The sequence below is a fragment of the Hydra viridissima genome, unplaced genomic scaffold, assembly GCF_058129835.1.
Source record: "Hydra viridissima isolate aposymbiotic clone 2 unplaced genomic scaffold, HvirCarnegie_v1 scaffold_17, whole genome shotgun sequence".
Classification (NCBI taxonomy): domain Eukaryota; kingdom Metazoa; phylum Cnidaria; class Hydrozoa; order Anthoathecata; family Hydridae; genus Hydra; species Hydra viridissima.
Genome location: NW_028324316.1, coordinates 578,081 through 591,226, shown reverse-complemented (window position 1 = coordinate 591,226; position 13,146 = coordinate 578,081). Strand labels below are relative to the sequence as shown.

Sequence of the window (13,146 nt, the reverse complement as noted above, 5' to 3'; positions counted from 1 at the left end):
AAGAAAGTTCTTTGTCAAAGTAAAATTCGTGTCCAAGTCCCTACGAAACGAAATAACTGTTTTGTTTTCAGTCAACAAGATATTATTGTCATAATTAAGAAGTTAGAAGTTCAGCTTTGTTCTTCATTTTGAAAGATTTTTGTTGTGGAAAAAAACCATTTGAAGTTGTATAAACGAAGTAAAAATTGGTAGCATGATTGTTTTTCATCCCAAATCTTGGTGAAATCCTAATTGGTATTTCTATTTCCCTGGCTGACGAAGGTTGAAGATTGTCAAAACGGACCAGTGGAATTAAAATTAATAATGGTTGCTGAAATGACTAACAGGTCGATATTTGTGAGGTACAGGTAATTTTTTTGTCGAGAAACGTAAAATTAAGAAATTTTTGTTGTTGTTTTGAATGATATTCTTTCTGCCCTGTGTTTCTGAAATAGAATGCTACTAAAATTTATGGCATCTGAAATAGAATGCTACTAAAATTTATGGCATTTGTAGGTCAAAATGTTGGTCAAAATGTTGGTCAAAATGTAGGTCAAAATGTTGGTCAAAATGTTGGTCAAAATGTACTTTTCTGTATTAAAAAATATAATTTTCTTATTAAAAAATGAACTGAAGTTAAGGATTCTAGAAACTAAAATCGTTTCATTACTAATCAAGAATAGAAGAATGGAGATAAAACGCCCTTATCAGCTGTGTATCGTTACGGACAAAGAACAATCGATTAAAGGAATATAGTAGTGAGACAAAATGATTATATGTTTCATCGTTTGTGCTTTTAAAATATACATCTATGCTTATTGTTTCTGCAAACTCAACCAGAATGAATTGTAGGTGTTTTACGTATTTAAATGTCTTCTTCTTGCCCGGTCCTTAAATTTGCATCCATAGTATTTTCATATAAAGAAGTTTGGTATGTGGCAGTTCTATGCATTATTGGAAGACCGTCATATGTAAACTTCTAATTTAATCATGTTGCGAGTTGAACTAAATATTAAATTATCTCTGTTTTGTGTGTGGCGTCAATAATAAAAAGATCTCTTTATATTAATTTGTTTAGAAGCTTTTCTGTAATTTAAATCTTATAATTTATACATTTTTGCGTACAATTGGTTTGTTATTGTTTTAAATAAAACTTATAAACAAAATGAGTTCGGATGAGTTCCAACAGTAGTTTATCTGCGAAAGAGATGGTCATATCTGAGTCATCCATTAGTGACTATTAACGTATTTTGCTTCTTTTTACATAAACTACAGACCAACTTCATTAATCAAATGCATGAAGTTGATTTCTAATGTATGTAAAAAGGAGCAAAATATGCTATACATTACCGAAACCTTAAGCTTTATCATGCGGTTGGTATGAGTGTCACAAAAGCGATGGAGAACTTGCACCATAGCATTTAGGTTGACTTGGATTGTGGTTGAAAATAGAGAGGATGTGTCGATTTACCTTAGAGCTAATTTACTTGTCGCATAAAATATTTATTAGAGACCTGGTAACAATATTAGCAAAAAAATGAAACTCAAGCTGAACACCCAATATAAGTTGGCCAGGGTGTCTTCGATCTATCTAAAAAATTGATGAATGACTACTGGTATAATTGATGAATAACCACTGGATGAATGAGCACTGATGTAACGATCTAAAGTTAGATATGGTGACAAGGTTTGCTATGTTGCTCCAGATTGAGACTGAAGATACCCACAAATATATGCAGGAACACTCGGAAGATGTTGGTATCCGCAAATTCCCAAGTTTATTTTCCAGATGAATGTAAAGGTTGTTTTATAGCAGAGTTTGTTGTAGAAAATCTCAATAACTGCTAGCAGGTTATTATACCTCTGTTGAATTTGTAGAACGATTTATCACAAAAGCAAAGCACAAGTTCTTCAACCTTTTTTGTTTTGAATCGCTCAGGAGCCAATTGATAATCGCTCTGTGAGCCATGCAGCTCTTTTAGATATTCCGAGTTTACTTTTCAAATTAAAATTTTTGCAAATTTTTCAGAAGCCAAAGATATTCCACCTCTAATTCCTATCTCAATTAACTGTATCAAGATCGCAACACCCGAAGAAACATTTTTCATCCTTTTTTTTTTTTCATATTGACTATGCCATTTAAAAGCTTGCTTTTTAGAAAGCGGAAATCAAAAATAACGCAACGACTATTTTTTGTATCGAGGCTAAATTCAGTTAGTCGAAAGTCCCATATCTGGGCAATGGGGTCATCCATAATTTACGACACGTGCTAAGGAGGATGAGGCATTCATGTTTTTATTTTCCTCTTTTCTAAGCATTCAAACAAAAGCAATCGTAAAGTTAAAAGACTTCGAGCAAATCTACAAAAAATGCCTCTAACAGGTTTACTCTTTTTCGTGGCTTAAGATGATGAGGCAAAATTTTGATGTTTCAAGATTAAAATACTATTAGCTGCAACCACACTCTTGATTTTCAGGTGAAAAAAAATTTTTTTATTTGTCTGAAAATCAAGAGTATGACGCACTAACAGTATTTTAATGATGTTATTGACTTTATCTCCAAAAAAATCAACCAAATCACTCCGGATTTTTTTTTTTTTTTTACAAAGTTAAGAATACCGTAAAAATTTGCAAGTATTAAAAATCGGTTAAAGCCATCTGGCATGACGTCAAACTTTACAAATTAGTAAGATGTCACTAAAACGCGCAACAATTAAATTGACGAATTATTGTTTCAGCTTGCAGCGAAACTAAACGCACAGAGTCCATTTTTTTTTAATCAACTTCAGAAAATTTAATCTTATAGAACGATAAAGAAGTAAATTTAACTTTCATCCAAATTACTTGTTAAAAACAAAAAAAGTTTAATGAAAATTTTAGTAAATATTAGTACCGCGGTAATTGGTCACACCGCGGTATTATAAAAACCCGATAAATTACGAAAAAACAAATTTACTGGTGTGCAACAAAGCGTGAGGAACATTTTGGATGGTTTAATGTCTGGGAGGGATCATAAACACAACAGGCAGCAGGTGATTTTTCAGCCAATACAAACTTTGAAACAATTTTCTGTACCTATTTAGTTTCTCTTTATTAGATTGCAAATTACACGAAAAAAAAAAAGATCAGTTGCACAGAATTTCCCCTTTCTTTCCACTCTCCCCTTTGACTGCCAGATTAAAATATACATTGCGTTGACGTCTTAAATTGGGTGGTAATATCCATTGTTAAAGGATAATTTTTTGTTAACCTCAAAAGCCTTCTTTTTTTTAACAATTATAATTCTTTCGGATCCAGGCTCCAAAAGTTTCACATAAATAAGCTTTGCAACGTTAAATTAGAGGTGTGATAAAGAATCAGATAAAAAGAATCAAAGTTTTAGGTAAAACTTTTTGTATTTTTTTTTTTGCAAAAATTTTTTTTATCAAAATTAAGCATCGGCCGCTTTGATTTTCCGTTCATTTATTTCAAATATCAGACATATGAAATAAATCGAATTTTAAAATAATTTTTTTATTTAGACCTACAAAGTTGTAAGACTCCAGAAAAATTTTTCGATATCTTATTTTGTTTTAACCCATCAAGACGCATGCGCAGAATTGCAATTCGATTAAAACCGTTATACTAATTTTCCAAATGTAACAAACTTGTGTGTAAAAATAGTTTTTTTTGCACAAAAAAAAAATGCTGTTTTAAATGCACACAAAGTGGTATTTTAACAAACTTTAGAAAATTCAATTTATTTTAAAAGACCGATATAAAAATTTGTCTTATTATTATTTGTTTAAACGAAAAAACTGAACGCCGAAGCTTGATTAAAATGTTTTAAAAGGAAAAAAAAATGAAAAAAAAAAAAAAAAATTTTCTTCTTGTCGTTAAAATTCGCAGAATAAGGAAAAAACGCTTACGGTTTTTCCTTTACATTTTATGATTTTATTAGTAACTAAATTTAGAATCCTTAGCAATTTATCCTACTCATGTTGTATCATTACTGCTCCGAAAACTGGCTGTTGCCAAAGGTTTCTAATTAAAAATGTCAACTTTTGATGGCATTTTAGGATCAAAACTTGAATTAAAAATGAAATTAAAGTCTTAGTTTTTTTTTTTTTAGCCATCCTTTGAACTGCCAATATCTTGATCAATCAATATGAAGATTCAAGTAGCTTTTTTGACTGCTTTTTTGACTGCTTTGCTTTCAAGTGTTATTGCTGTCCCAACCTATGAGTTTGTTGTAAGTTATCAAGCATATTCAGAGACAAAAAATAGGATTTGAGAACTTAGGAACATCAATTTAACTATTGGTGTATTAATATATTGCGCTGTTGATGTGTGCAGGTTTTTTTGTTGTTGTTATTTTTCGATTATATTTATTTTAATTAAATCAAATATTTAGTGCCCTTCTGGAACTGAATTAAAAGGACGAAAGGATTGGACTGACCAGCAGCCAGTTGGAACTGCATTTGCTGGTTTTACTTGCTGCCCGGTCGGATATCCAAGTGAGGATGATTATGATTAATAATGAGATTTGTAGTGCAAATCTCGCACTAAAATTGATAAGCTTTTTATTTGTCGATGAAGACAAATTTTTTTGTCTACATTACTTGCAACATACTAATTATAATTTTTATAATTATAATTTATATAATTAATTATAATTTTTATTAATGCATGCAATACGTTTTTTGATTTCTATTTGCACACACCCAGGCATAAAATGATCACTTTTGCTCACACGATGTTTTTCCCGTTTTCTATTTGCAGGTTTGCATTATGTCAACGAAAACTATTTTTGCTGCGAAGCTGGTTCCGGTGCAAGTTGCAGTGAGAAGTTTATTTTTAAAATTAAGATTTTTGAGTGACGATTTTTTGATTCAAATTATAAAATGCCTCTTTTGTTGCAACTGCAATCTTTTTTTTTTAGTGAGTAATTCGTGCAGATGCCACAAAGGAAAATTGAAGGGTGGAGTTATACCAAATATAAAGAAAACAAGCAGCTGAATGAAATTTCGCAAGTTTGTAACATTAAACTCGAATAAATCATTAAAAATTTAAAGTTTTTTTTTTTTTGTTTTTTTTTGTTTTTCATTCACCAATTTCAAGTTAATTTAACCAAATTTCTTAAAAATACGTTTAAAAGTTCGTTATGTCAGAGTCATATTTAGTAAATTTAAAAAATTTATTTCATTTTTTATTTTGTAAGTTAAATCACGAATTTGAGTTTTTAATTGAATTATGCCATTAAAACATTTACGTAAGTTACCTAAGTTGTATAGAAATGAGAGTGGTCGCCCATAACCACGATGCCGACCGTAAATCCAAAAATGGCGAAAATTATGCTTAAATTTATGGTTTCCATAATTAGACCATAAAGTCCAATTATTAAATCACCAAAAAAAAATTTGGCTATCAACCATTTTAAGCAAACCTATTAAAGAAAGCTAATTAGAAATCTTGTATGTGAACTATGGGTGCGTAGCACACAAATAGTAGTCGAAAAAATAAAAGCAAAATTTTCAACTCAACAACCCTGCTATCTCGTTTATGAACGTCACAATGGAATTCCATTCTGTTATCTCGTGCAAACATCTATCAAAAAGAAATTTTAATGCAGATGTCTATCGTACGCTCCACAATTTTTTAAAAATTCAATTTTTTCACTAAAATTTGTACAATTGTACATAACTCTTCACCTTTATCAACCCAAATTTTAGTTGGTTTTTGTTGATTGAATAACTTTTTAAATCCTTTTTGCAGCTGTCTTACCTGTTTTATCTTTTAGCGGAATTAATCATCCGTATTTTAAAGAAAATATCAAAAACTACTTACGAGTATTTTTATGTCTAATTAGATCAGCAGCCTTTTTTTCGTCAACACCATCAACAACGACTTTTCTTCTGACAAGTTTTCTCCTCACTTGTTTATGTAATCCATCTGCGAATTGTGTTGTGTGTAAATGGTTCATGTTCTTTTTAGTTCTTTTTAACCACGTGGCAACGATGGCACGCCAAACCCATTCCAAATTTCATCTTTGTTCCAATAATATTTTCAGCAATAGGTTTATCTAACTTTTCTCTTAGTGTTTGGTGAACGATGCATCTATTTCTTCTAACATTTTTTTTTTACACACTTTATTTTGAGTTTATACATTTTTATTTAATAGATGCATCATGATGATATGCAGCATTATTTTCCTTCATTATTACAAAGAAATCATTTTTAGTTTTACCAAGATTCTTTGAAAAAAAGACTATCATATCCCCTTAGATAGTGAAAAACGATGAAATTTAGAGGTTTGCAATGAAATTTAGAGGTTTAATCACACATTAAAGCAATTTACATGCCACTGTTCTTATATATTTTCCAGTATAGTGACACAAATATGGTTTATTTTCATTAGGCTCAACCATTTGGTTATGAAACATGCTGCACTTTGATTCAGTTTCAAATCTCTTTTTTTTTCTTCGCCATTGAAGAAAAAAAATATTTGAATAAGCAAAATGTCTGTCATATTTTTGACAATCAGACTTTTTGATTTATTCTAAGTGGGTATACAATTGTTTGTTATCCAAATACGCTGATTGATATATCTAAATAATATTTTTCAAACTTGTTTATAGTGGCATGTATGAGGTACTTTTAATAGTTCGTATTTAACAGTGCAAATTTTAAGAGATGTTTTATTGATCAACCACTACATTTCTAATGAAATTTGAAAATCTTTTAAAAAAACGATCAGTTATACTATCATAAGTTATCAGAGCTTCTAAATTCAATTCTATTTTTTAGAATGAAAGTCAACATCTTGTTCAATGATATCTCTAATTACAATACTAATGCTTTCCATTATACATTTTAGAACTAGCTCTCCTTGGTTATTGTGTTGTCAGCCAAACAATTTTTTACTTTAGCTCATATAGCGCATTTGAAAAAAGATTTAGGACCATATTTTTTACCATTAATTAATTATATTACATCAGCATCAATAGCAATAGCATTTAAAAACTTTTTCAAAGCAAGCTGTAATTTTCGGATTAGAAAATTTCTTGAAAGCTTCATGATACAACTTAATTTTTATAATTAGCCCTAAGATTGGGAGTTGTGAAAATATTTTTGGACAGATGTTCAGAGTAAATTAAAGACTCATGTAAATGAAGAAATTAAATACTTACGTATATGAAAAATTTTTTAAGCCTAAATGGTGCATATGCACCAGATCGTTATACAGCCCATCTTCACATATTACCTCATACAGCTAAGTCATAAATATTTTCCCTAAAAACCTTTATTTTGTAATATACCAGGTTCAACAAATTTTTATATTAAATATTATGATACTATTAGTAATACTAATAATAAGATTGTAATAAAATTGACATTGGATTAAGTTACTGCTCGGCGTATTTCTAGTCTGATATTCCAACTCCTTGCCTTGAGTCAACAATCGTTCTTATTCAAGCCTAGTTTTTAAGTTTCTCGCCCGGTGTCCTCCTATTCATTTTAAAGTTGTCATTTCTATTGGAATAGGTTCCTGCTCTGTGTAATTCTAGCCTAAATCTGCAATTTGTAACCTAGTGTCAATATTCGTTTCAAAGTTGACATTTTCAACTGGATCAAGACTTTGCTCAATGTAATTCCAGTAAAATTCTCGTACTTCTTGCCTGTGTCAGCATCTGCTCAATTTGTTAATAAAGATGGGATGTTTTATGGCTTTATTGTTATTCAAGTATTCTAATTGAATTCATATCAGTCTAAATTTCAACAATTACTTTAACTTGTTAATATCAACTTAGTGTAAGTGTATACACTTACACTAAATTGATATTAACAAGTTAAAGTAATTGTTGAAATTTAGACTGATATGAATTCAATTAGAATACTTGAATAACAATAAAGCCATAAAACTCCATATATGGAGTTTTATCCATATATGGATCGTTTTTCAATATTCCCAATGATTTCATATGCAGCTTTTTTTTATTTTGTTTGATTTGTTCACGTTCCGAGCACATTCTCACTTTTATTATCCCCCGCCTTAATATGCTGGCGTTATAACAATGCTAATGACCGATAGAAAGTTTATTACAACAATTTTGTTGAAACACAAAGGTGTTGCCAAATCTAAGTTGATTTGGCGAAGATTTGAAATTTTGGTCCAATATAACGGCACAAATGGTTTCATCAATAGGTTCTGATTTACCAATACCCTGCCATGCCATACATCCCTAGACCATACATCACATTTTCTCTACCATATTTAACCGTTTCTTTCGTGTAGCTCAAATGAAAAGATTCTTTCCTCTTTCACCAAACATGTGCTCTAATCAATTTTATATAATATATTAAGCCTAGTTTTATCAGACCAAAAGGAGTTTTTCTAAAAAGAAAATGGGATCAAATGTTACGTTTTTGCAAAGTTCACTCGTTTCTTCTTTGAGCTTTTGTTAAAAACGGTTTCTTACGAGTTTTATCAGATAAAAACTATTTCTAACTAATATCGATAAAAATGTGGTAACTGTAATATTTTCCAGATTATTTGCAATTTTAATTGCACTTTCAAAAGATTCCAGTAGTCTTGCCCAGAGTTTACCATTGATGAGGTGTTAGCTTCACATGATTATTTAGAATATGGATATATTGTAGAGGCTGATTCTCAATATCTAAACAAAACGAGAAAAAAAAAAAAGAAGCAAAAGACAATCATGTTCATAATCGACTCGTTAATTTTTGATCTCCAAGTTGCACTTTTATTTACATTACTTTCATTCCTTGTGTAAAGAGTCTTGATTGGAAGAAATTTCCAAGAAACTTGAGTTTAACTTGTTGTGAGTACTTGCTATCATTAATAGACTAGTATTCTTTACTTAAATCTTAAACTTCGTCTCAACAACAGCTTTTAAGTAATAGCGTGAAAATTGCTACAAGAAATCCTAATTTATCTTAAAGTCTTACTATTTTATTACAAATAGTATTTTATGTAATTTACTTGTAGATCAGCAAATTTATAAATCTAAATCTGAAAAATATTAAAATAATTAGTAATTGTTATTATTCTTTTTTAATTACTAGATTACTTGATTATTAGATTAGATCTGTAAATTAGATTTTATTAAATTTGCATGGAATTAAATGTGATAGCAAGTTTGTAGGCTTGCTGTTGCATGTGAATCAACAGTAAAGGGATATTTACATCAAGAAGTGCTGTACCAGGGTATGCGGCATATGAAGATAACAACTAAGATATACAAGAGAGGAAAATAACACTTAAAAAGAGCAAAAAATATTCCTAATAAGTCAAAACCGATGAAATTGTTGGGCAATTCATTTCTACATACAGAAGTTTTAGTTTCTGCAAATTTTTTATCAGAATATAGTTTGTTTATGTCAGCTCTGTGTGAGTGCCTTCTGCACCATCTAAAGAACAATAGAAAGCTTCTTTCTTTGTCTGTCATGATGGAAAAGGAACAGAAGGATCAAATGAAGTATGCTCATATGAACCTACCTCAAAAAAATATCCCTTCCATCATGTTTTTTTCCATAGATTTTAGGCACAAAATAAAATCATACTTTAGTTTGATTGATGTGAATCTTGTCATGGTTAGGAGGGAGGACTAAAGAACTTATAAACATTATCTTTAAGAAAAACTCGATCAGCATAAAACGTATTTAATCGAAGAAAAGTTAGAGACAGGTTAAACACCAGATGAACACACGTGTACAACTTCATGAACAACAAATCAGTCGCAACATTAAAGTTTTAAACTGTTTTCGCAATGATGACCGAAAATAATGACCAGAAGTTCAATTGTAACTTCACTGATAAATTGATAATAGTTCAATTAGTAACACACCCGACAGCTCTGTAATTACTTTATATGATTTTTTACAAACAAGTCGAGGCCAGAGACAAACGTTAATAGATAGATAACTAGTAAAGCCTCTTTAGATAATCATGACTAAGAGGTCAAAACAAAAGCACTTAACAAACTTGAAGATAAAATCCATTGTCTATGCAAGGACAACACCTGATTTAAGAAACATCTGTAGACACATAGAAAAAGATCAGTTAAGAAAAACCGGAGGATGGATTGAAAAATTTTATGGAAGATTGATAGAAGATTTTATGGGAGCATTGATAGGAGAATTTGGGAGATTTTTAAAAGAGAATTTAAAAGAAAAGGTAAAGAAAAAAAACTAAAGGGATATTTTCAAAGAGAAGAAAAAGAAAAAGAAATTTTCAAAGGTTTTAAAGTAAGAATAGTTCTAATATAGATAGACACTTTGGCCATGAATCCAAACGTGATAAGAGAATATTTTAAAGTGAATTTTGATTGCATATTATCAGTATTTGAAAATATTAAAAGAATATACTTGAGTTAAATATTTGAGACTATTTATTAAGTGAGACGAGAAAGACTATTAGTAAATATCATTTCATTTACACTTCGGTTAGTAGTTCCATTAGGATTTCTTTGTTAAGCTTTACATATCGCGAGGTTAAAATTATTTTGTTCTATCTTCCATTTTAAACGTTGGAAGAAAGTGAATTATTAATTTTAGTAAATAATGATTACTTTTAAAATAGATTTTAATTTTTTAAATTTTTAAAAAATTTTGCTTAAACATAGATTATTTTAAGCATAAGTTATAATTTCTTTAAAAGTTAAAGCTAAAATTTTAAATAAATTTTACTTTTAAAAAAAAAATCTAAAACTTTCTCCCAACGTTTAAACTTGAGGATAGAACAAAATAATTCCAACCTCGCGATATGTCTAAAGTGTTTAAAGTCGAGGAGTACATCGTTACACAAACAATGCACTAACCAAACCCTACCCGAATCACACACAGTCACACACACCCACACAACACTGAGGGCAACCCAATAACCCAATCATAAAACCCGAAGACTAAGCACACCTCCGCACTAAACAAATCACCGCCCTTACATTATCTCCACCCTCACACCATCTTCCCGCTCACAATCACCGCCCTTACTGTATCAAATAATAAAATTTCAGAGAATTCGTCAATACTTTCCTATTCCAGTTTATTTATTGTTGTCTCGCAAAGGAGGCTTTGCTGTTTTTAAAAGGATTTAAAAAAACAGATCGAGTTTACACTATTGAATAATATGCTAAACAAATAACAAGTTCCACGAAAGTTCAAAGGTTTGAACTGTTTATGGTTGACACTGATGAGATTAAAGTTTATAAGTAACTGGGGCAAAGCAAGAAAATGATAAAATCAACAGCTTTTTATCGTTTATTTCGTATTATGACTCTAGAATGGTAGCTGATGTCAAAAAAAAAAAAAATTGTTTATTTTTTTTTTTATCACGGATTAAATCTTGGTTTACCATTTTGAAATAATAAATAATAAGCAATCTCAGCGGGAGATGTAGCCATCGCTATATAATTCAGACTAATAATTTAAAAGCTTTGTCACCAAGAGGTGCAGGTAATAAGAAAACAGTTTCTTTTGATTTCTCAACAATTTGTGGACAGTGGCTTATAGGCTTTCTGAAATAACTGTTTCATTCTTTATAACTCCAAAGTGTTTAGCTCATTTGCAAGCTGTCTGCTTAAAGTGAATTAGGTTTTACGTAATAAAAGTTTAAACAATCATCTTGATCTATTTATAAATAGAGATAATCAATTTTAAGCCTTCGTTCTTCTTGCGAAATAAATCTGCGGAGCCTACTAAGAAGAAATAGTTAAAAAAGTGCGATTCAGCCCTTTTGCCTTCTTTATTCTTTCTACATTGGCGCTCTGCATACTTGGGTTTTTTCGTCATCCCTCACTCGGCTATAGTGCCAGTCCCCCACTCCATATCAAAAAATTTTGAGTTTATTTCTTAATAATCTAAATTTCCTCGATTTGAATTTTGCAACTACTGCGAGCCTGAGAACGAGCCTTTTTTGAACTTGCTGATAGGTGCACACTTTTAAAAAACGTTAAACGTTCCTTAATGTTAATGTTGATAAGCGTCTGAGATACTAAGCCTTCGAAACAACGTAAGATATCAAATAAATTTCGAAATACATAGGATTATTAAGGCACGAAAAAGGCACATCTCCTTCAAATATTTATTTTCTATTTCTGGATTAAATGAAAAAAACAGAAACAAACATAGTCTCTTTTTACTTTTACATTAAAATGAATTTAAATGATTGAAACTGAGACATCAAATAGCACTTTTTAAATCTAAAAAAACATCTAACTGGGACAAATTGCGACATCCAAGCTTTTAAAAGCTGCTACGTGGTTTGCAAACAAGTAAATGAAAGCTTAGACCGTTTTGAATGACATCAAGTGTAACCGAGCTAATATTATTTATTATTCTTTCTAGTTAAAAAAGCTGAACTTTAAGAAAAATACATTTCAAGATTCAAAATGGGAAACAATACTTTCGAGAAAGTTCTTTTTGCGCTTTTCTTGATTTTTTTCTTTGAAGGCATTTACACAAAATCCATCAAGAAAGATTCGTTGAGTGATTTGACAGATGATTTATCGGAAGAGATCTTAGATGATTTAGAGGATGAGATCGAGGAAGATGCTCATGTTAAATTATCTGACAGTCGATGGAGATTTCGCGTTCCTTCAAAAGCTAGATTGATTTGGAGAATGATAAAACCCGGATGTCTTGGTTGTGCTGGAATTTGTGAAGAAAAAGTTCCTGGTAGATGTGCCTGTCGACCAAAGCGAAACTGCAGATTTGGTTAATAGCAATAGAATTGATGCCTTTAACTAACTTTATAATTATCTTTTATTTTTTGCGTTGCTGAAATATTTTTACTTTGTATTACAGAGTTCAAAATTATTAAAAAAATTTTCTTCAATTTCCTACAAAACAGTCCACCCCTGAGTTACAAAAGGTTAGAAAAAAGTGATCATCTAAACTGCAACTGGTGAAGTGGGAGGGAATCAAATTATATCTAAAGTAAAATGCATATTTGCACCTCAGTGCTTGTAGAAAGTGAACCTTAGGCGTCACTGAGATTTAAAGTCTTTTGTATGAACCTTCAAAAACTTGAACATTTTTTGCATAAGATAAAACTTTGTTTATTTTTCCTTCAAATAAAATAGCATTTTAAAAACTGGAGATCTCAAGTCTGCTTAGATCTGATTATCACTTAGATTAAAACTAGTTTAAGTCTAAGTAGTAATTAGGA

At 30.3% G+C, this 13,146-nt stretch overlaps 2 protein-coding genes across 2 annotated transcripts; both read left to right on the top strand.

Moving 5' to 3' along the window:
- Positions 1 to 3,280: 3,280 nt before the first annotated feature.
- LOC149876918 (uncharacterized) lies at positions 3,281 to 5,031 on the top strand. The gene is made up of 5 exons (XM_090074659.1): positions 3,281 to 3,360; positions 4,090 to 4,209; positions 4,372 to 4,474; positions 4,740 to 4,799; positions 4,900 to 5,031. Exons 2-5 carry the CDS (start codon positions 4,126 to 4,128, stop codon positions 4,974 to 4,976), a joined length of 324 nt encoding a protein of 107 aa, XP_089930785.1. The 5' UTR covers positions 3,281 to 3,360; positions 4,090 to 4,125; the 3' UTR covers positions 4,977 to 5,031.
- Positions 5,032 to 12,255: 7,224 nt separating this feature from the next.
- LOC149876917 (uncharacterized) lies at positions 12,256 to 12,813 on the top strand. Its single transcript, XM_090074872.1, has one exon. It carries the CDS (start codon positions 12,368 to 12,370, stop codon positions 12,695 to 12,697), a length of 330 nt encoding a protein of 109 aa, XP_089930998.1. The 5' UTR covers positions 12,256 to 12,367; the 3' UTR covers positions 12,698 to 12,813.
- The last annotated feature ends 333 nt before the right edge of the window (positions 12,814 to 13,146 follow it).